The sequence below is a fragment of the Mauremys mutica genome, chromosome 3 (genome assembly GCF_020497125.1).
Source record: "Mauremys mutica isolate MM-2020 ecotype Southern chromosome 3, ASM2049712v1, whole genome shotgun sequence".
NCBI lineage: Eukaryota > Metazoa > Chordata > Testudines > Geoemydidae > Mauremys > Mauremys mutica.
This window is the reverse complement of record NC_059074.1, coordinates 115,095,504-115,118,670: the sequence shown is the minus strand read 5'-3', so window position 1 is coordinate 115,118,670 and position 23,167 is coordinate 115,095,504. Positions and strand designations below refer to the sequence as shown.

General features: G+C 40.3%; 1 protein-coding gene across 1 annotated transcript in view; it reads left to right on the top strand.

The window, feature by feature from the left end:
- The window catches only part of SYNE1 (spectrin repeat containing nuclear envelope protein 1), a 468,360-nt gene that overhangs the window by 99,536 nt on the left and 345,657 nt on the right, over positions 1 to 23,167 (top strand). The window contains exons 4-7 of the mRNA XM_045009096.1: positions 7,008 to 7,103; positions 10,402 to 10,485; positions 15,532 to 15,624; positions 21,327 to 21,505. Of these exons, the coding sequence (XP_044865031.1) occupies positions 7,008 to 7,103; positions 10,402 to 10,485; positions 15,532 to 15,624; positions 21,327 to 21,505 (452 nt within the window). The remainder of the gene's footprint in view (positions 1 to 7,007; positions 7,104 to 10,401; positions 10,486 to 15,531; positions 15,625 to 21,326; positions 21,506 to 23,167) is intronic.

Sequence of the window (23,167 nt, the reverse complement as noted above, 5' to 3'; positions counted from 1 at the left end):
ATAATTATATAAAAAGGAGAATGGAGAGTATCATAAAACAAAAGCAGATGAGGGATAATAAACCAAAATAAAGCTAAGATTGAAAAGTTTTTAGGATATATTTATGAAACACTACTCTGCATTGTCGTGTTGTACTGTAGATGTATCTCTATATTCAGGATTGTATATTGAAAAAAAACCTCTATAGATTTAGAAAAGAAAAGGAAATAGAAATATAACCAAGAATAGATATTGTCATCTATAATAATAGTTACTGAATTTTTGAGACCATAACAAGGTCTTATCTAGTCAACTGTGAGCTTAATTGTAATAATACTTTGCACTTAGAATATGTAGTGGCCTCATACAAGGAGCTGAATAGTTTACATCTATTAGATAAGTAACCATCAGAATTGGGTTCTATTATATTTATTTTTCAAATGGGAAAACTGAGGCATGGATAAACTAAGTGACTTGCATGGAGTCACACAATAAGCCAAAAAACAAACAATCTAATGTTGAGAAGAAAACCCAGGAGGTTTGACTCCCAGTCTCCTGCTTCAATAATTGTATGTTTCCTTTAATAATGAAACATTGGTTAAAGATATCCTTGGAAGACAACTGCCACATTAAGTCTAGGGCTTAATCCTGCAGCCCGTACTCACACGGATGGCACCCAAATCTATGAGCATGCCTGTAGAGAAGGGGCATGTGACCCAGAGGCTTCAGGATAAATCCTTCAAATTGCCATTGAGGAGTAAAGGTCAGATATTCAAAACAGCCTTTGAAATTATGCACATCAGCTTGTTCAGACAAATCAGTGCAAACAAATCAGGTAATTATACACACAGATATCACTTTGTGCGAGTGAGTGCATGTGCCAGATTTGCTCATGCAGTTTTGAAGCTACTTGAAAATTCAGCTACCACTTATTTTAGTAACAGAAGTCTCACGACATTCTACAGAACATTTTACAGAGGATCTGCAGAACACTATTGTTTTCATTTGTACAGCACCAACAGTGTTTTTTAGGCAGTGCACTCAAAGGTGTGAAGAAAGATTCAAAGCAGTTACAGTTTAGAGAGACAACAGAAAAATACAGAAAATGAGATGCAATGCAACAAAAAAAAATAGGACAGAATAGAGAAGTTTAGCAAATGTCTTGTTTGTTCCATGATTTTTGTCCGGGTTTTTCAAAAAGCTTTCTGTTACTCGGTTTAATACTTCTGAGAGAGGAGAGACTACAGTTTGTAGGCTGTTTAAAAATCTGCTTTTCTGATTTTAATAATTACATACTATGTATATTAGTTGATAAACTCTAAATTGTATTGCTTTCAATGTTCAAAGACATTTTCTGAATATTAGCACAAACGAGAGACCAATTTCAAAGAGCAACAGGATTATCCAAAAAATTCCCACATTAGGTTACATTTGTGATCAGTTCTAATCTGTATTTAAATAAAATACTTAGTATGGGAAAAAATCAGTTTGCTAACCTTTAAGAAGCTTCCCAGTTAATTCATATGCCTCCCACAGTGCTCATGAATTTACTTGTGGTGAATGTGCCTCACCACTCATGTCTTGCCTCCTCACAGCCACTCTTAAATATCATTATTACCTCAAGTGTAACCATCACGCCGTATGTGCTGGAGTTATGGAAAAGTTAGTGTTGATATAATATGTGTGCTTTGCTATTGCTTTGATATTTTGGAGGAAGAAAGCAGACACCTAAGGCCTTGTCTTCTTTAGGAAAAGAGGGTGTTAACACATCAGCTAACAAACTAAGGTGTATTAAAATCCTAGTATAGATAATGTAAGTTGTAGTTTATATACTTGTTAGCTGATTGAGGAAAATTATATGTTTACAGCTTGACTTGGCTACACTAGGATTTTAATGTATGTTAGTTAATATATGTTAAAAATACACCCCTTTTCCTAATGAAGACAAGGCCTTTGTTGTCTGCTTACTGCTTCCAGTATAACAAAGTATCAAAGCAATAGCAAAGCATATATATTATATCAACACTAACTTTTCTATAATGCCAGCACATATGGCATGATGGCATGTTAAGATCAATGTTATTTATTCAGTCACTATAGCTGTAGGGACCAATCACAAAGCCAGTGTCTGGATATAGATCTAATATTTTCTAAAGTTCAGGTATGTTTGTACCACGTGTTTCTACAGATTTCATGTTAACACTTTGACAGTACACACTGGTAGCTGGATGGAATGCTTGTTAAGTTCTGGCCCATCTCTAGTATAAACAGTATTCAGTAGATTTTAACTTTATTCACATTTTTAACAAAAGGTAATGACTTTCTCATTTGGAGACTAGCAAGGAAAAAGTACATGTTAGCTGACTTACATTATTCAAGTTGACATTACATATGCTGCCAAGGGACATGTGTTTATCTATTCTAGCAAAAGAATCACTCTATGTTAGTGTGAATGGAAAGTTTTCCCATGAAAAACAGGAATTTTATTTAAGCTATCATATTTAGTGGTGCATATACAATAGTATAAAATAAATATCTAGAAACTTCTTAGTGTCAGGAAGTTTGTGTATGCTACTTGGGATATACTGAATTTCATAGGTACATGGAGCTGAACTACAATAAGGCTGATGTCCACAGCAACCTTAAAAAAAAGAGTTAGTGATTGCCAAAAAAGTCAACATTTGCTAGCCATTCTCACACTGGCATGAAATACTCCAGGAGATAATTGTGGTATCACAGGCATAACAGTGTGAGAAATGTTGAGTTTGTGACCACTGTATATTGATATTGATAATAAACACGTTGGAGATGGATCGATGTGCGTGTTGGATTTTTTTGCAGTTAAATATCGCAGACTATATACATGCTTCACATATAGATGCTTCTAAATGCAATGTGCCAAATCATGCAGTCCTGACTTAGATCTTACTCAGGCAAAATCCCAATTCACTTCATCACACTCTGCCCCAATATAACCAGAATACAGACGGAAGTCAGTGAGAACTCTAAGAGGTGCCAAATCATTTGGCTTTATTTTGTTGTTTGTTTCTGCTAAATCAGTAATGTTTTAACTAATACAGTGTGACCATGGCAGCATACAAAAAAAACCAGAACAAAAAAAAAAGTTGCTATGTCATTTACTTATTGTTCGTAAGAAAGAGTCTTGAGTTATTAGCTATGCATACACATTATTTTTAAACGGGTCCTTAGATGCTTTTCTCTTTTGAAACAGATTTCAAACAGATGGGGGGAGGGATAGCTCAGTGGTTTGAGCATTGGCCTGCTAAACCCAGGGCTGTGAGTTCAATCCTTGAGGGGGCCACTTAGGGATCTGGGGCAAAAATTGGTCCTGCTAGTGAAGGCAGGGGGCTGGACTAGATGACCTTTCAAGGTCCCTTCCAGTTCTAGGAGATTGGTATATCTCCAATTATAAAAATAAAAAACATTTTAATGGCACTAGAAGACTTTACATTATGATGTATATTGCACCAAGCATTTTGGGTTAGGAAGCAAGCTACCTACCTAATTTCCAATTTATGAGGGAATGGTACCAATCTAGTAATTGTGTATTGCACAAAAGTTAGCTCTTAAATGTTCATATGTCACTTATCTATGTTTTCTGCTTCCTTTTTATCCCTTTTGTACTGGTTTTATTTATATCTCTATGCACGTGTTCTCTTCTGCTATGCGCTGCGAGTGATTGTAAAGAGAAAAAAATAAGACAACTTCAGTCAATAGAATACACTGAGGTTTATTTTTACCAGCTAGTACCAGCGAGAGATGAATTGCAGTCTCTTGATTTAAGAGGAACTGTTGTGGTTTCCCTTACTTCTCAGCATTTGGTCTCAAAATCTTTGCTTGTCAATAATTTGGTTGTTTTTTTTGCCACTTCTCATCTTTTCCAGCACTCTTTATATTTTGTCTCCTTTTCCAAGTTCTATGAAATCTGTCTTCACAGATTTAGATTGCATGGAAAGCACAGCATTTTAGAAGTTAAATTTTCTGGGAGAAATCCTGGTTTCATTGAAGACAATGGCAAAATGACACGATTTCACCCACTGTTATTGATGTGACGACCTCCCTTATGGATCATTATCTTCACTGCTAAATCCAAATACTTGAAAGAAGTACAATGTTGCTTCAAAATTTACATGGGAAAAAACATCACAGAAGGAAATGAATTGTATCTATATCTGTAGCATGTAATGCAAGATTGCCTGGGACAAATCCATTCTTAGTGAATTTGTTACTCCATTGATTTCACTGGAGTCACAGTGAGGAAGAGTTTGGTCTAGCATCAAGGTCTGAGTAGAAGTGTGGTAAGCAGAGGGTTTTTCTTTAAACAAAATTATTCATTAATCTGGTACTGTTAAATTTACCCACTGGTGTTTGGTGACACTAGCATATCAGAATGAAAAGAAGTTTACATGTTATTCTGATCATCTTTTTAAAAATTGTACAACACAGTTGTACAGTAATGTAAAGGAAACCTGAAGTTCTCTTCCTATAGCTGTCAGAGCATAACCACATAAGAAATCTTAAATGTACAGACTCATTTCAACAAAAGAATGTTCTTTTCACCTAATGCTAAAAGTATTTTTTCATAGAAGAAATATATAATCTAGATAAAACAACAAAGGGAGAGTATTTTCAGTGTTTGAGGCTACAAACCCAGGGATACTTTGCTTTTTCCTGTCTTGTTATATGATCGCTGCTCCTGAAGGGAAATGCTTCTTTTTTTATCTCCAGCTCTTCAGTTACTTTCTGTATTAACTATACAAGAGCAGTACATCAAGTTAGTTGTGCAAGCATGATTTTTCAGATGTACATCTAATGTAACCATAAAACAAAATAGGCACCTCTTTTGCAGTTTAGTGTATATTAGTCCCTGATACTCATAGGTTATGTTCTCACTTATTTATCTATTTAGTCACGGTAACAGTTGTTGCCCTGCATGACTTCTGTGAGCTCAGGGTTTTTTGTTTGTTTCTTTTTTTTCTAGGTTTTACAAACAATGAAGACTGAACTTTGTTATTGTTTCATTATGTGTTTATATTTTATATCAGGGGTCTGCAGCCTTTCAGAAGTGGTGTGCCAAGTCTTCATTTATTCACTCTAATTTAAAGTTTCGTGTGCCAGTAATACATTTTAACGTTTTTAGAAGGTCTCTTTCTATAAGTCAATAATATATGACTAAACTATGGTTGTATGTAAAGTAAATAAGGTTTCAGAATGTTTAAGAAGCTTCATTTAAAATTAAATTAAAATGCAGAGCCCCCTGGACTGGTGGCCAGGACCCAGGCAGTGTGAGTGCCACTGCAAATCAGCTCACGTGCCACCTTCGGCACCCGTGCCATAGGTTGCCTACCCCTGTTTTATATAAAGAAATAGAAATAAAGTTTAGAAAAAAGTGTGCACCTGAAAAATCGATGTTATTGTTGCCCTATTAGACAGTTATCAGCAACAAAACATGTGGATGCTTATAAACTCGAGGTGAAATCCTGGCTTCAGTATAGTCAATGTGAATTTTTCCAGTGACTTCAATGGGTCCAGGATTTCACTATATTTTTTGATGTGCTAGGTTAGGGAAAATGCATGAAATTGTTATTGTACTATTCAACTGATAAAATGGCATAAGAAGTGTCAAAGCAGTTGAGAGAGTAAAGTTTAATGATGACATCTTATTGTTCAGAATATCTGGAAACAAAATCTGTTAAAGTATATTTTCAATATTATCATGTTGTCTCTGAAAATTTAATAGCATGTGTTACAGTAACTTGTCATGAGCAGGAACTGATGTTCTGAGTAACTTAGTGTCGGAGAACTGCAGTGCCTCGAGGAGAAGGGGAGGGGGAAATATGGCAACCTTCTGAAACAATTGTCAGCAATGTAAAAGTAGTGGTGTCACTCCAGCAGCCCCAGCACACTAAAGACTTCCTGGCACACCTTGTGTTCCCTTCATACTACTCACCCAGTTGTATGTTTCAGGTTTAGATACTGTTGAAATTCCTGTATTGTATTGAATACTAGGTGGAATATGAGATAAATCAAAATATGACTGTAATTTTGTATGTGTTGTGTGTGTTTGACCTTACTTAATAGTTTCTTAATGTGCATATCGCCATTGTAGATTCCTCCCAAGTTTACCGTTTTTAATAAGAATGACAGATTTTTGGGTTTCTACAGCAAAAATGATGGTGAATCTAAATGTAGATGAAAGATACTTTTAGGTTTGGAAATCAGTAATGATTATTGAAATTGTAAACAGTCACTCAAAGCCGGGACTTAAGGGAAAGGGTTCAGTGATGTGGGCTTAAAGTTTAAGAATATTTAAGGTGCCACCATATTATTTTTTACATTGCACATCTGTATAATAACTTTGTATCCTGCAAGTCTATGTGTTCATTGCAAGTGGATGTGGAAGCTATCCATGGGCATTATTAATAAGATTAAAAAGTAGCCATAGTCCTTCATATGGAGCATCTAAACCTATTTGAATGTTCCCTTCCTCTCAAGAACACAGAATCAAAAACAGAACTAATTGTGGGAGGGCAAATTAATGTGCATAAACAGACTTAAGCTGAAGTGTGATCCTGAGCATGAAAATTGAACATGTAACTATACACTCCTCTCTTTGACCTTAATGCTGCTAGTTGGTGGGAATAACTTGGCAGCTGCCTATCTCACTAATGCAGAATATAGCTACCTTTCACTCTCCGTCCCTCTTGTCATTTTTACCTGGATCTCACGGCTAGTCAGTGGAGCTATGCTGATTTACATCAGCTGGGGATCTGGCCCTATATGTTCAACATTCCATGCCTTCACTGTGCAGGGTAGTAGATTTATTTCAGGTCCTTCCATTATGATATGAATGCATCTAGTATTACATTCCAGAGCCAGCAATGCCAAATGGTAACTGTCCCATTAAACCATTGCTGACAAAGACCAGATTAATTTTCTATCCCTTTCTATTTTAACAAAGTAGTAGTATTGGTAGTTATAACATCTGATGTCTTTTCACCTTTCAGCGCAATCCCCCCTTGGTGGTCAATGATCTGTTCGAAGATATCAAAGATGGAGTTATGCTACTTGCTCTTTTGGAGGTTCTTTCTGGTCAGAAATTGGTAAGGATTTGTTTCCATTTGAATTGAGAACTTCTGAACTTCTAAATTGATTATTATAATTAAATAATTTTCTGTTTAATTATAATTATAAACAGGTGCCTGTGTGTTACAGCATAAAACAGGTATATTAGCTGTGTGGTCTGCCGGGTTAAGGTATAGGGAATACTTTATTATAAACTGACATTTTTTGTTTTACTCCTTGTTTGTGATATGCTGAAAATATGCACACAGTGTCTGTTGCTATCAGTGTGTATGTGTTTCACTGGAGCTTAACATTAAAACAACATTATTTTTGTTGTGTTTGTGCACCGTTAGAGCCAGTAGAGGGAAAATAAGAACACACAACACTTTCTGTACATCTCACAGAAATAGTGGCTATCTTACTTGTTTAGTTTATTCATTTCTTTATGAGAGTGGTGAATAGTTAATATTAGCTAGAGCAGCGTTTCTCAAATGTGGCCACCGGCCACCAGAGGCTGTTCTTGAGGCCACAGGCTCCTGGGCGGTGATTGGAGGGGGACGGGACGGGCAAAGCAGTAGCTCCTCCTCTGGGGCCGCCAGCAGGGGTTGGGCCCTTCCCCCCCTTTGGAGCCACAAACACCAGAGGAGCAGGCAGACAGTGTGAATTCCCCTCCTTCCTGGTGGCAGTAGGACTTGGGCTTCTGGCTTCAGCATTGGGTCAGTGGGCTCCATCCTCCCAGCTGCGGGTCAGTGGACTGTAGGTGCCTGGCAATGGACTCTGGCTTCAGGTGCCGGTCCCAGGCTCACCCCCACACACATCGTCCCTGGCCCCCACTATCTCCCCAGCCTGCCATCCATCCCCCCCATTGCCCCTAGCCTCTGCTGCCTCCCTACCCACCTCCTCATCCGGGGCTTAATTTGTCTCCTGGCTTGCTGGGGCTGAGTAAGTCTGCTGTGAAAAGTGATATTTGTATGTTTGTTAATATCACTTTTGAGGGCCTCGCTAGCAAGTCTTTATTTAAAAAAAAATGGCTACCAAAAAAGCAAAAGAAACAACAATAAAAGACAAGAACATGCAAAGCACCTTATTTGTGTTTCTATTCTGTTTAGGTCCAGTAAAGTATAGAGACAACTGTACATTATTTTTATTACTGAGTCCTTCACCCGTACTCCCAGAGCCATGTAATCGCTCTTGATCCGCTCAGTGTCACACCTTGCAGTATCATTTGTGCCCACATGGATGAGTAGCATGGGGTAGTAGTCAGAGGGCTGGATAATCCTCAACAATGCCTCTATAACATCTCGGATACGGGCCCCTGGCAGGCAGCATACCTCCTGAGATGAAATGTCAGGATAAATCAGTGCTTTAATTCTGAGGCCAACTTGGCCCTATGTGGGTCAGCAGAGGTGAGTAGGGTTTTCCGTTAGGAGTTCCAGCCCCTTCCAAACCAGCCCAGGGATCAGATCGCAAGCTCCTAAAGGATAGAGGTAAAATCCTTCCCTGAACTCACTCTACGACTCAGGAGTTTCACTCCGCCCCCTACTCAAGTCACTAACTAAATGCCACACTTCAGCCATTATTCTTTAGTCGTATCTAGCTATCATCTGCTTCCATAAAATATAGGGAGGCATTTTGATTCCATATGCAACCTACACTAGATTATAACAGCTTTAAAGTCATTTAAACTACTTGCCAGTCTGACAGTAAGCATGCTTAAGGATACTTCACTTGAATGAAGATTGCTTAATTTGAGTTATGTGTTCTGAAGGGTTACTAGGATTTCTGCTGTGTTGAACTGCACTAGTTTTTTTACTCTGTTCTATGCTTTTCCAAGAAGGGAAGTCTCCCCCTTGTGGTAAAACCTTATTCATGATCCAAGAAAGGAACTTTACCTTAGTTAATAGTGACATTCAAATTCATTATATCAAAGTCAACATAAATACACTATTGAAAGAAAAGAAGCAACATAGACCCAGAAAAATGACTGGAGTTTTAAAAAACCACTGTATCTGGTTTACTGAAAGGATAGGCAAAAGAATAATAATGGATAATTTACAGGTTGAAAAGGACTTTTCATCCAGTATGATCCCAGAGTGTTTTATAATGTATATATAAGTATTAGTTAGGATTACCATCTATGGAAATACAGCCACTGCTGGGGTGGAACATAGTTGGTGTTTTACAGTGCACAGCAACAGCACACTACAGTTTAAGACAGAAAGTGAAGATTATTATAACCCACTGAATTGCAGGGGGAATTTCAGGATCCATAGCAGACCTTTGTTAAAGTTGTTCATGATTTTCTGAATAGGAATGAAAATGGAAATAGTTAATGATCCAGTGATACCAAAATGTGGATTGCCTATTAGGTGCATTCTGTAGAATGAGTTGTTCAAGATAGGGGAAACCTATGGGTCTGGGTCTCAGAGATCCATTTTTCAGATATGAAATTTACATGATCTTAAAACTTGTCTAGACTACACTTTGATTTTAAAATTTACCGAAGAGATTTCTTGAGAATGATACAACCATTCTCTATCTTTCTTGATGGAATAATGTATCACAGGATGATTAGATGTAAATGTTAATGTTCACTTTCAAATTTTAAAAGTTTAGGATTTAAGGGGTGTTTTTGTCTTGATTACATTCAAAGACTTGTATGTCTCTCCATTGGAGAAAATCCCCTGTTCAGAAAGGACTCATGATAGTTTGCTGGCCTCAGAAAGGCCATGAACCATATTTGATAGTGTTCCCCTGGAAAAAGTGAAAAGATCTACTTCAAATTGAATTTTTGAAGTAATAACCACCATTATCATTCCCTTGTAAACAATACTTTGGAGATGGCATGTTCACTTCCCTTACTTATGTGTCCAGAAAACAAAACCTGCTTAAATACATAAGCATTATTGGGAAGAAAAATAGCTATTAGTATTATAGGAATTGTGATTTGTTATTTAAACTTCAGTGAATCTTCTACATTTATACGTTTAGAAAAAAATGTAGTAAAGAATAGAGTAATTAGTGAATATTGTTTTTACTAGCTTGTGTTGTGAGGTTGTTAACTAAATAGAACTTGATTATACTTTTGGATTGCAATACATAGATCTAAAATTTAAGCAAAGCTGTAAAATTCGCCTTCAGTATTCATATCTATTATTATATTAGCTGTATAAATATTTGCATATACAAAAATCCTAATTTGAGTGCATTCAACAATATTTTCACATATCAATCAGGTCACTGCACATGCACGTGTGCTTTTATAATAACATGGCTGTCACTTTGTAAGAACGTTGGTATAAATCTGATTGTAATTTGCACTATTCTTTCTTTAAGCCCTGTGAGCAGGGACGTCATCTGAAGAGAATCCATTGGGTGGCTAATATTGGCTCTGCCCTTAAGTTTCTAGAAGGAAGGCGGGTAAGTTTAATTAACATTCTGTCAGCACCATTTTGTTTTCCCCAGTTGTTCTTTCCTGAAGTCCATATTCTGTCTTCACCTAATGGCTGTAATCTTGAAGAGTCTGGGCTACACAGAATCCTAAGTATCTATGTGCTGTACAGAGATATGCTATAAACGTATGACAGAATGAAATCCGAATATCAGCTTCCAAGATATGATATTTTTGGTGCAACTTTTCTTTTTTGGACATTGAGCAACTATTAATGGACTCCTCAGTTATTATGTGCTCTTCAGTTAATTTTCTTAGATCCCGTTATGAATAAAAAGCTGCCCTACCTGTTGATACATTTGGGGTAAGCAGCTCATCTGCAATTAGAACACATCCCCAAACTTAATTAAATGATATTTGCAAAAATAAATTCCCAAAAAGAATAGATGTGAGAACTTGAAAACATTCTGGTAATTATTTCCCTGACTGGCATTCAGGCCAAGATCCTGCCTGATTCTGGAGAAACCGAACTGTTGCCATTTTAGTACCAGAAATGAAACAAAACACAATAAATAAAATTCAGAATGTTCTTGGTATGAATGACAAATAAAGTAATCCTACTTCTGCATGTATTCCTGGGTCTCCTCCTCCTGCTGTCTTTACTCTATTGACTTACATTTATCTTTTTTATTAGCTTAGATGTCTTTACTTCCTTTTTACATTTGGCTTTTTTTAAAATTTCTGCAACACCAGATTGCATCTGATAGCATAGTGATAAGAGAGATTAAACATATGAACCAGCAGCCATCAGTGATTTTTGGCACATTTTGCTTCCATCTCACACTATGATATCTCTGACCTAATTACTTTTCTGCCACACAAGAGACTGTCATAGCAGCTCCCTGTAGAAATAAATCCACCTCAGGTTGTTGGGGTTTTTTTGGCTCAGTCATGGGTGGGAAAGGTAGATTTCAAGAAAAGACAAAAGTATTCCCAAAACAAAATTTTGCTTCGGCCGACCTAGTGAAGTTTGTTAATACAAACTGAGCTACAGCAGCCATTCACCCTGAGAACTTTGTGCTCAAATGCAGTGAGGGCTGCCTTGCCTGCTCAGACGGGTGGTGCCAAAAAAAAAGACTAGGACCAGGGAAAGAGGGAACCCGGGGTGCAAAAAGAAAGACATACCTATTTTCCTTCTCTCAGAGAGGCCTGCGTAATCTTTAGTAGAGGCCACATTACATAACCTAAAGCAATCTCATGTGATTTCCACTCTTTCATCAAAAAACTCTCCTTCTGTATAGAAGGAATGCTGGACCATCTATTGAAGGAGCCCCGGGATCCATCTTACGCTCTGTTGTTGAATGTTGTCTTTGGTCTCGGTTGGGGTAGCGAAGCTTTTGTCAGATAAGTTTTATGAATTTATCCAGTGCTCCTACAAATACTACAGGGATGTCTTTAAAAATGAAGCTAATATTTTATATTCCTGTGATAAGGCTGGGACTAGGGATTCAACCAAAGTTCCCTTTGAGCTACAGCATTGCTTCCCATTTTCATATATTCGGAGGTAGAATTGAGTGAGTCATGTACTGCATTGTGCAAAAATCTGAAAACTAATTGGCACTAACCTAATATCTTTTTGGACAAAACTGGGTTTTGCCGTGGACCTGGAAGATTTCCTTTCTAATTCCTCAATCAACTTTAATAGGGTACAAGCCAAAGAAACTACAGTACTTGAAAGGATATGTTCATATGAGCAGTTGCCTAATCAAAAGCTTTTTTGAGAGCCCTGTCAATCTTTTTATCTGTGGGATCTGTTAGGAAAGCTTCACTTTCTAGAGGAAATGAAGATTTGTTGGGGCTTGAGGGCAGCTTTGGGGGATGAGCCCCCAAATATATATTTTTTGAGCTAGGCAATATACAGTAACTTTTCCTTGTTAACCAGTAGAAGAAATACAGAATCCTAGTTTCCCCAGGAGACTTATACCAGATTTTTGTGGAGCGGATTGTCAAAATATCTTGTGGGGAATTCTCCTCTAGGGCTCTTTTCAGTGTTTCTGTGGGATTTTAAGAGAGGAGGGAGTTAGCTGTACAACCCTACATGAAAGTTTTGCCAAACAAACCTTGATCCTTTGCTTTAAATGTTATAGCACAAGGGTGGGCAAACTTTTTGGCCCCAGGGCCACATCTGGGAATGTAAATTGTATAGTAGGTCATGAATGTTCACAAAATTGGGGTTGGGGTGCAGGAAGCGATGCAAGCTCCAGTTGGGGTGTGGGCTCTGGGGGTTTGGAGTGCAGGAGGGTGCTCTGGGCTGGGATGGAGAGGTTCGGGGGAAGGTGGATCAGGGCTGGGGCAGTGGGTTGGGGCATGGGGAGAGGCTCAGGGGTGCAGGCTCTGGGTGGCACTTACCTCAAGTGGCTCCCAGAAGCAGCAGCATGTCCCTTTTACGGCTCCTACGCGGAGGCGTGGCCAGGCAGCTCTGCATGCTGCCACGTCTGCTGGCATCGCCCCTGCAGCTCCCATTGGAGTGCCAGAGGGGGCCATTGGAGCGCATACGAGCTGGAGGGGGGCCATGTCATGGCTTCTGAGAGCCATGTGGAGTGGCCCCTGACCCTGCTCCCTGGCTGCAGTGCCAGAGCAGAGCCATGTGGCTGCGACTGGGAGCCACATGGAGTGGCTCCTGACCCTCCTCCCTGGTTAGAGCACCGGAGTGGAGCAAGCCCCAGACCCTGTTCCTCAACAGGAGCTCGAGGGCCAGCTTAAAATGGCTGGTGGGACATATTTGGCCCATGGGCTGTAGTTTGCCACCCCTGTTATAGAAGCTTCTGTGACTCCTCTGTTGCTGGGTCAAAGGACATCTCTTTTCTCCATATGGTTAAAGGTCACATGAAATTAGTCTCCTGCCCTCTTAGTGCCAACCAACATTTGAAGGTTCTTCCGCTGACCTCCACCCTCATCCCCATCTTCCTTTCACAAACATACCTGCATAACAAGGACACCTTGGGAGTTCTTGGTCAGAGATAACACAGTGACTGGGAGCACCCAAGGAGTGTTTTAAAAATTATTGATGGTGACTGGCAGTACTAATGCTTTTTACAGAAAAAAGGAGGAGCTGTCTGCCTGAGGATACAGAACATTGACATTAAATTAATTCATTTATTCATTAATATATTTTGGAAGTGCATGGCAGAGCTGAAATTCAGCCAGAACTGTCTGGAGTGGAGGTCCGGTAAATATTTTTAGCCCCCCTGGAGTTTTCATAACATGTTGGAGGGTGGGATGTAGGGGGCTCCGGGAAATACTCTATGAGAATTTAAGCCCTGGTGCATAGATATTTGGTTCTTTAAACAAAAGGAAGTTCTCCTGAATTTCTCAGCAGGATGATGTATTGGGAGGTGGTGCTTTGTATCTTAAGCTACACAGTTTTTCCAATTGTCTGTGTTTGTTTTTGAAAAATTTCAATAGAAACCTAATATATCAAAAATCCAATGTGAAAAAGAAGAAAAAAGTTGAAATTTACTAGTTTTACACAAATGTAACATTGACTTCAGAAAAGTTATTTATGATTTGCATCACTGCAACTGACAGAAGAATCAGACCCACTATGTATTTTTCTTTGCTTTTTAATGCTAATTCTGTGGATATTCTCTCATATTCTGTTTCATGGTTTTCTGTTTTGTTGTTACATTTTCTTTGATTCTACAGTCTATTTTATATTCAACCTCTTCTTTACTGAGTTTTGTCTTTTGACGTTATTTTTGGTGAGCATGTGTCTAGTGGTTAGTGTAGGACCCTGAGGCCATGTCTACACTTACCGGTAGATCAGCACTGCTGCAATCGATGCAACAGGTGTCAATTTAGCAGGTCTGATGAAGATCTGCTAAGTCTATGGGAGAACACTCTCCCATCGATTTGTGTACTTCACCTCCCCAAGAAGAGTAAGGGAAGTCGATGGGAGAGCATCACCCGTCGACACAGCGCGATGTAGACACAGTGGTATATCGACCTAAGCTATGTCGACTTCAGTTATGTTATTTGCATAACTTAAGTAGCATAACTTGGGTCAATTTACCATGGTAGTCTAGACCAGCCCTGAGTTGGATTCTGATCCTGGATTCTGTTCTTGTCTTTGTGATTGATTTACTGCATGGCTTTGGAAAGTCATTCATTCTTCTCTGTGCATCTATTTACCTATTTTAAAAGATGCATAATAATGCCAACTGCACTAGGGATATAGTTAATCTTAATGTTGTTAAAGTCCTTTACAACGCTTGGATGAAAAGATCTCTCCTAGACACATATCTCATCTTTTCTTTTCAACGTCTGTTTATTCTTTTCTGGCTCCCCATTTACGGTATTTCCTGTTCCCTTCTTCTCTCTTTCCCTGATCATCTTCATACAAAATATGGCAAGAACTGCTTGTTCATAGCTAAATGAGTAATTTGAGATAACAGCAAGTGAGTACAAGAATGGAATACTGTGGATTCTATGCATTGCATTGCTGATTAGTCTTGTTATAGCAGTGCTTTCTTTACATTCCAGAATTTAATTACCAGTAAAATGAATTAATGTATCACATTAAGCTGATTTTATATATCACTGTTTCCCCTTTGCTTTTCATGCTAGTCCATGTACAGAGGATCACCGGTTGGTACAAAGATTTTCTGGAATTTTTACCCCTATAACAAACTTGCATAAGTACAAAAAGTATAAATTAAGTGGTATATTTTTTCCATTTGAAGTTGAATATATTAATGGAGCAATCCAGTATTGGCCAAGGTGCTAGTTTAGATTAGTTTTTACATGTAATTTCTATGATTTTATGATATATCATGTTTAATCACAAACTGAAAAATATATTAATTTTGTTATACTTCTGTTTGTTATCTTGCTCCATTTTAAGGCATTACTGTAGCTGTGCAATATATTAACTGAAGTTCTGGTCACTGCACTGAATTTTTGAAGAAAAAAACTATTTTTGCATAAATTTGTTACACACCAAACCCATTCAGAATCCATGTAATAATTGTTACTCTCTCCTGTATGTGATAATGTGTATTTTCTTTTCTAAACAGATTAAGCTAGTCAACATCAATTCAACTGATATTGCCGATGGTAGGCCTTCTATTGTACTTGGCTTGATGTGGACCATAATTTTATATTTCCAGGTATTGTATTTTCTACGTTTGACTATTATTTTTTGAAGTAATGGGCCAGATCCTCACCTGACATAAGTTGGTGTAGCTCCAATGACTTCAATAAAGCTATGCCAGTTTACACCACCTGAGGATCTCGCCCAATGTATGTATGAGGATGGGACTATTCACTATGTATAAAGTTAAACGTGTGTGTAAGTTTTTACAGGATTGAGGCTCAGGAATGTACCTTTAAAATGATGCCAAGTGATTATTGGCATATACTCCGACTTCTTTTCCTGAAGAAAGCAAACTATATATATACTATACTATATATATAGTTTGCTTTCTTCAGGAAAAGAAGTGGGAGTGTATGTGTGTGTATGTGTATATACATACATATAACCAAGTAAATAAAAAAGGACTAGTTGTAAACAAGCACCATCAATCACTGTAAGCCTTATTTATACTAACAGAGCCTGCTAGTGAATGTACCAAGTTTTCAAGTCCAGCACATTCAATATGTAAACACAGTTTACTATTTAATGGCTGAAGTCTGGCCTCACATATACAAGTGTGACACCTACTTATTTCATTGGGAGCTGCAGCTAATTTCAAGGACAAAGTTTGATCCTATGTGTAATGAGGCACTCACCTTCTGAGCACTTTCTTGTAGCTGGGTGTGGTACTGCATGCCTTTTCCTGCTCCTGGCACCCCCTGTAGGTTGCTGGCTGACTTTTTAGGATCTTCTGTGGCTTGGCCCTTTGACTGAGTCACAAAGTCCAAATGAATCCCTACCACAATAGTAAAGAGCTACTAAATGAACAGTCCTATTAAGTCCCTGGCTCTGGTCTCTTTAAATTCAGCCCTTTGTTCAGGCTCTAAAATAAGCCCTGCCCCCTTCTTGTGGTTGATGCTATTGTGGCCCGTGGGGGAGCCTGGGTTACGCTGCTCTGAGTTACAATCTAGTAATCCTGTATACAGCAGCCATGTATGGCTTGATTTCAGTTCATTGCTGCTTCTTCCTTGGCCCTCTCCCTACTTGGTCCATGTTAGCTTATCTCAGGGTAAGGTTCTTAGACCCTCCCTCTCCCTGCAAACCCAGATAAAGCAAATGCAGCCAGAAACAAACTCTGGTTCTTTTTCAAGGAGTGTCCCTCTGGGTGCTCCACTTTAGGTGTCTTGGTGCCCTGCGCTTGCAATCGGAGATTTGTAGTAGCAGTGCCCCGGTTTTCCGAGCGGCCACTTAGCATGCACAGCCAACCATCCCTCAGTTCCTTCTCTACTGCCTTTGGCTTGAGTTGGACCGCCAGCAGCACCTCTCTCAAATCGTAAATAGCTACCCTTTCCTTTCATTTTCTTTATAGTTTCTTTCTTTCACCTCGCCTCCAGCAGGCCCTACTTTGAATAACAACAGCTAAGTGCGGGACTCATCTCCTTCCCTCAGGCATCCCTGGCTCTCCTGGTTTCAAACGCTGCCTAACCTGCAGACTCTCCATTCCTGTATTGGACGGCCATGCTCAGTGTGTCCGCTGCCTCGGAGAGACTCATATTGCCTAGAAGTGTCCGCATTGTAAAAAGTCAACTGCTAGGACACGAAAGGCGAGGGATCTTCAACTTAAACTATTAAAGATGGAAAAATCCCTCAGACCAGCCTCCAACACTGAGACCAGAATGCCTCCGGGCCAACGATCACCATCGGCAGCCTCTGACAGGGGTTCTATCTCTAAGCCTGTTAACAAGGAGCCTGCTTCCAAAAAGGATGCAAAAAAGCGGACCCATACATCCCCCAGAGAGATTCGCCCAAAATAATGTGATCTCTGGGTGGAAAATCTGCCCCAGTATCAACAGCACCGAAACTGTCGGACTGCGAGGCACCGGGAATGTTCGATAGGGAGACATCCCGTGGCACTAAAGACCCAGCACAGGTAAGCTCTCTCTCAGGTGTGCGCCATAAGAATAAAACATCTACCTTGGCATTGGCGGAGCCAAGGAAATCCTCAGCACCAGGTACTGCAATGAGGTCACCCTCGGTACCCACGCAGCATAGCAAGTCTGCAGTACCAATAGTTCTGACATCAACAGCAAGTTAGAGTGTACTCCCATCCCCGACACCGAGCTTCCCAGTACCGTGCCAGATCAGCAGGCACACGGACCTCCTAGTCACCTCCATGCTGGGGACTCCCTTGTTCAGCACTGATGGTACCCCAGTTAGACTAGCACCGAGCCGAATAGGCACTCTTAGTCGATTTGCATCTCCACTATCTAGTGATGAGGATGAAGAGGATGAATCAGGTCTTTATACCCCCTTGTCATTCCTCCCCGAAACCGGGACCCTCTCACCAACAACCACCTATGCAAGGGCAAAGCTAGCAGGCACAACCATGGATGCCACTGTCCGTTGTTATGCCACCCAATTGGCCATACTGGGACTCATGGGCAATCTACAGAGCCCAGAATCTTAAACCGCCCAACCTACAAGCATCAAGGCCACCTGGTCCCCGTCACCCACGAACGCACCACCATCAGAGGCCCAGGAGGAAGAGGGAGAGGAGCCAGAAGAGGCCCCTGAAGGCGGCACACTGCCACCCACAAATATTTCATCCTCATCTCCAGATGAAACAATTATGCCACCGCCTCCCACCACAGGAGATGACTTCAGGTCTCTCCAGGACTTATTCAAAAGAGTTGCAGAATCCCTGGACATCTCTCTAGCAGAGCTGCCAGAGACCCAGCAAAACTTACTGACATCCTGCCGGCATCCCCATCAGCAAAGATAGCTCTGCTCATCAATGCTACTATAATGGAACCTTCAAAGATAATATGGCAGACACCTGCCACTGTCCCACCCTCCTGTAAGTGCTCAGACAGAAAATATTATGTACCAGCGAAAGGGGCTGAGTTCTTATTTACTCACCCAGCTCCAGATTCACTGGTCGTAGAGGCAGTAAACCAAAGGGGAAAACAGCACTAGCCAAAAACTACCCAGTATGACAAAGACTGGAAAAGGCTTGACCTCTCTAGATGCAAAGCCTGTTCCTCGGCCTCACTGCAATTTCGCATAGCAAACTACTCTGCTCTGTTGGTGAAATACACTTACAACTTGTTTAATAAAATGACATCTTTTATGAACAAATGCCGGAGGAATAAAAAAAAAATACAAAGCTAACAGTGTGGCTCCTTAATTGCCAAAACAGCCCTACAGGCCTCCCTTCATTCTGCTGACATGGCAGCTTGTTATATCACCACGTCTGTGGTCATGCATCGAACATCAAGGCTCCACCTCTCTGGATTCCTTAGGGAAGTACAAGCCACAATTGAGGACCTTCCCTTTGAGGGATAAAAACTATTTGCGGAAATCACAGATGCATCTCTACATACCTTAAAGGACTTGAAAACCACCTTGAAAACCTTAGATATTTATATCCCCCCAAACAAGAAGAAACAGGGCAGATTCTACACTCAAAGATTCTGCCCTACTCTGTACACTCACCCCCAGAAACATTATGATCCACACCGCAAACAAAAATAATTGAGGCTCAGGCAGAACCAAGATCAACCCGCCACGTCTCAAGCTTCAACATCACATCAGTTGTTTGGAAACATCAGTCGAGGGCTCGAGACTTCTGTGTTCTCCCATCCTGGAATATCAGATGACCTCCAGTCCATTTGGAGACCGTGTGCTACCATACTACCTAGTCTGGAACAACATCACTACAGACAAATTGGTTCTGGTAATTATCCAGAAGGGTAACTTTATCCCATTTACTTCTACTCCCCCTACCCACCCACCTTCCCCATCCCTCTTCAGGGACCCCTCTCACACACCCCTGTTACAGCAGGAAATAAATCACCTCTTGCAACTAGGAGCCGTGGAACGAGTACAGCCTCAACACAGGGGAAGAGGGTTTTATTCCCGTTATTTTCTCACTCAGAAAAAGAACAGTGGATGGAGACCCATTCTAGACTTATGCAAACTCAACAAGTTTGTGAGGATTCAGCGTTTCAGAATGGTAACCTTGGCAACTATAATTGCGGCATTAGAGAAGAGAGATTGTCTCTTGTCCCTCGACCTACAAGACGCCTACTTTCACGTCACCATTCATCCAGCGCACAGAAGATTCCTGCACTTCAGACTAGGCCATCAACATTACCAATACAAAGTGCTGCCCTTCAGATTGTTGACAGCCCCAAGGGTATTCTCCAAAGTCTTAGCCATTGCTGCAGCTCACCTCTGCACGTAAGGGGTAATGATCTTCCTATACTTGGATGACTGCCTCATAAGAGCATCAACACAACAGCCAGGAACTGAGCTGCTCGGGCCAGGCAGCTTCTTTTGTCTAGGCCAGCAGGGCCCTGATTGGTTGTGCTAGCCCCTCTATCCCTTGGAGGGCCACATCTCTAGCTTTCAAAATGACTACTCCAGAGAATCCTCTCTAGGCAAGCTTGAAGGACCCGCATTAGCTGCTCTTTTCTTTTCAGCTCACTGCTTCTTGGGGCAGGGTATGATAGGACCGTGGGGCCTCCAGCAGGGAACTGTAAAAGCCAAATACACCCTGCAACACTGTGGGTGGTAGAGTGGAAATCATTAATGCTCCCCAGGGGTCAAAATTGGAAAAAAGATGGTGTTACTCTTCAGACTGCCCCTCTGAGCTGACAAAATGAGACACTGCTCACAAAGGGATGATTGTGTGTCCTTTTTGGCTCCACAGGGCTCCTTGAGTTTGGCTTCCCCTTGGTATAGTTTCAGCTGGCCCATGGGCCTTGCTAGGCTTCTTGGGCTTGGCTCCTTCTTGACCAGGGGGAAAAATAAAGTGGTGGTATCTCCCATATGTGACACCAAAATTACTACAGTAAATTGTGCAGATCTGAGATTCTCCCTCTCTTTTCTTACATGAGGAACGCAATAATTAACCATGTTAACATTTAAATTATCATCACTGAGCAACTGAGTTAATGTCTCACTGAGATGAGTGGGGCACTTCTCACCTGGCAGAGCTGTTATTCAAAGCTGTCTCTAAAGAAACCTTTGCAACAGAGAAATGCTGGTACAGGGTATGGGCATGTAGCAGCTGTTGCCAATCCCTGATACTCTCTAGGAGAGCCTGATTATTTAAGGTACTGAGCTGTTCTGTAATGTTCTCTGAGCAGTCTAAACTCTCTGAATCTTTGTTTCTTCAAGTAGGCAAATATGTGCCAACTATATATGTGCCAACTATATAACCATTTCCTATTAAAACCAAGTTGTGAATGTAATGCTCTTAAAAGTGAGGGACTAATGGTTTTCATTTGAGCCAAGCATGGGGCATATGCTCTGCGAATTGCCTCACTGGTATTTGCTTATGTACACCACTGTACTATTCCATTGCAAGGCCTCTCCTAACTAGAGACATCCAGTCATTCAGAATCAAGCCATAACAATGGATTAGCTTGGGGATGAAAATGAAACTACTACAATGAGTTCATCAGAGTACTTTAACTATTTTGAAGAGGTCATGGGAAGAGGACCGAGGCCTTGTTAACTTTCCCAGCTGCCACCAAATGCCCTCTTCTTGACCATTGTTGGTTAAACGTAGCATATTTGGAAAGGTCACGCTGATTCAAATTCACCAATGGCATCAGGAGATGCAGCTCTGTTTAAGTTGATGGAATTGTCTTTTCCTGTTAATGTCCTGTTCATTATGATTAAAATAAATATCAGTATTACAATAAACTGATGTCATTCTAAACACAGATTGAAGAGCTGACAAGCAACCTTCCACAGCTGCAGTCATTGTCTAGCAGTACATCTTCTGTGGACAGTGTCGTCAGCTCTGAGGCTGCAAGTCCACCAACAAAACGGAAGGTAGTACCCAAAGTTCAAGGAAACGCTAAGAAGGCTTTGTTAAAGTGGGTGCAGTACACAGCAGCAAAGTAAGTTAAACTCACGAATTAATTTAGATGATAAGCTTTTTACATAGGACTGGAGTTCTTTTTTGTGTTTTTACAGTGCCCAGCACAATGTGTTCCTGGCTCATGACTCCTCGGCTTCTCGGTGTTACTATAATACAAATAATAATAATGAATAATAATTTAGATTACGTTTGCAAAGCAATCCCATTTTATGGTATATGAAGCAGAATTATCCCTGAGACAGTGAAAAACTGGAAGGAAAGTTGGATGTTGTCTGAATGGCACAGTGTTGGCTCTTGCTGCCAAAACCTTTGATACAACGTTTGCCCCATATTGAAAGGGCACTCTTTACAGACTGTGCTTTTCTGTCATTTCTGTCTCAGTGAGTGAGTACAATTGTACTTGAGTGCGAGTTGTTGAAAATTGTGACTATCATGCTTTAATCATTGATACTCACAGTTACATATTATTATACAAATTGCATTAATTTTCATTTCCTATTAAACTAAATTGGTTCAGAGGTTTAACAGGGCACCCTCTTGTTAGCTTCAAAACATTTATCTTCATTTGGTACAATTCTCCTTGTTTGCCGATTCCAAAGAGGGCATAAAACAAAAAGTAAATTAGATCAAAGAGACAATAGTGATCTGATTGCTTCCACAATAAGAAAAATAAAAAGACAGATCCTTCACCCAAAAGCCATAAAAGAATAAACTGTATTTAATTGTTCAAATAAAACAAATAATTATCTGAACATACAGACATCCACAAAAATATCCAGGGAGAACAACCAGCACAGAGAAATAGAATGGAGCCCCAGAGAGAGTAAATATGATCATAATGTCATAGAACCCTATGTCCGGGTCTCTATAACACCAGTGCAGTCAGTATAAGGCAATTTACAATACAATGCAATCTACTTTGGCATACCATTCTTCCTACAAAATTGTTTGCAGTGAGAGACAGTCTACTGAAAGCCGATAGCAGCACCATCCAGACAGGTGGCAAGTGAAAAATTCTAATGATGGGTGAATACAGCAACCAAATTGACCCAAACATGGGGAGAGGAAGGAGCATCATGGTCTCCAGCCCTCTATACAAACTCACAGAGTGGAATGGCTGCACTGCAGGAGCAGGCTGTGCCGTCTGAAAGCATGGGGTACCCTGAGCAGCCCTCAGGAACTGATCCAAAGCCCACTGAAGGGATTGGGAGTCTTTCCAAGGATCAGGCTTTGGATCAGGCCCTCAGAGAAAGACACTGCCTCCATGAAAAACAAACCTCTCTAAGCTACCTCTGCGACTCCGCACTATCCCAAGAAAGGGCAAGCACCTGAAGGCCACAAGATGGCCTCACTGGAAGTTTGCCTGGATAAGGACTGTATAAAAAGCAAGATAAGGACCTCAGTCTCTGGACATGAACATAGTTTTCAGAATTACTTTGAAAAATTAAAGTATTACCCATTGCTGATTATTTTCTCTTTAGTGCTAATCACTTAGGCCTGGTCTACTCTGAGGAGGGGATTGATCTAAGTTACGTAACTTCAGCTATGTGAATAACGTAGCTGAAGTCGACGTACTTAGATCTACTTACCGTGGTGTCTTCACTGCGGTAAGTCGACGGCTGATGCTCCCCCTTCAACTCCGCCTACCCTTCTCACCCTGGTAGAGTATCAGAGTCAATGG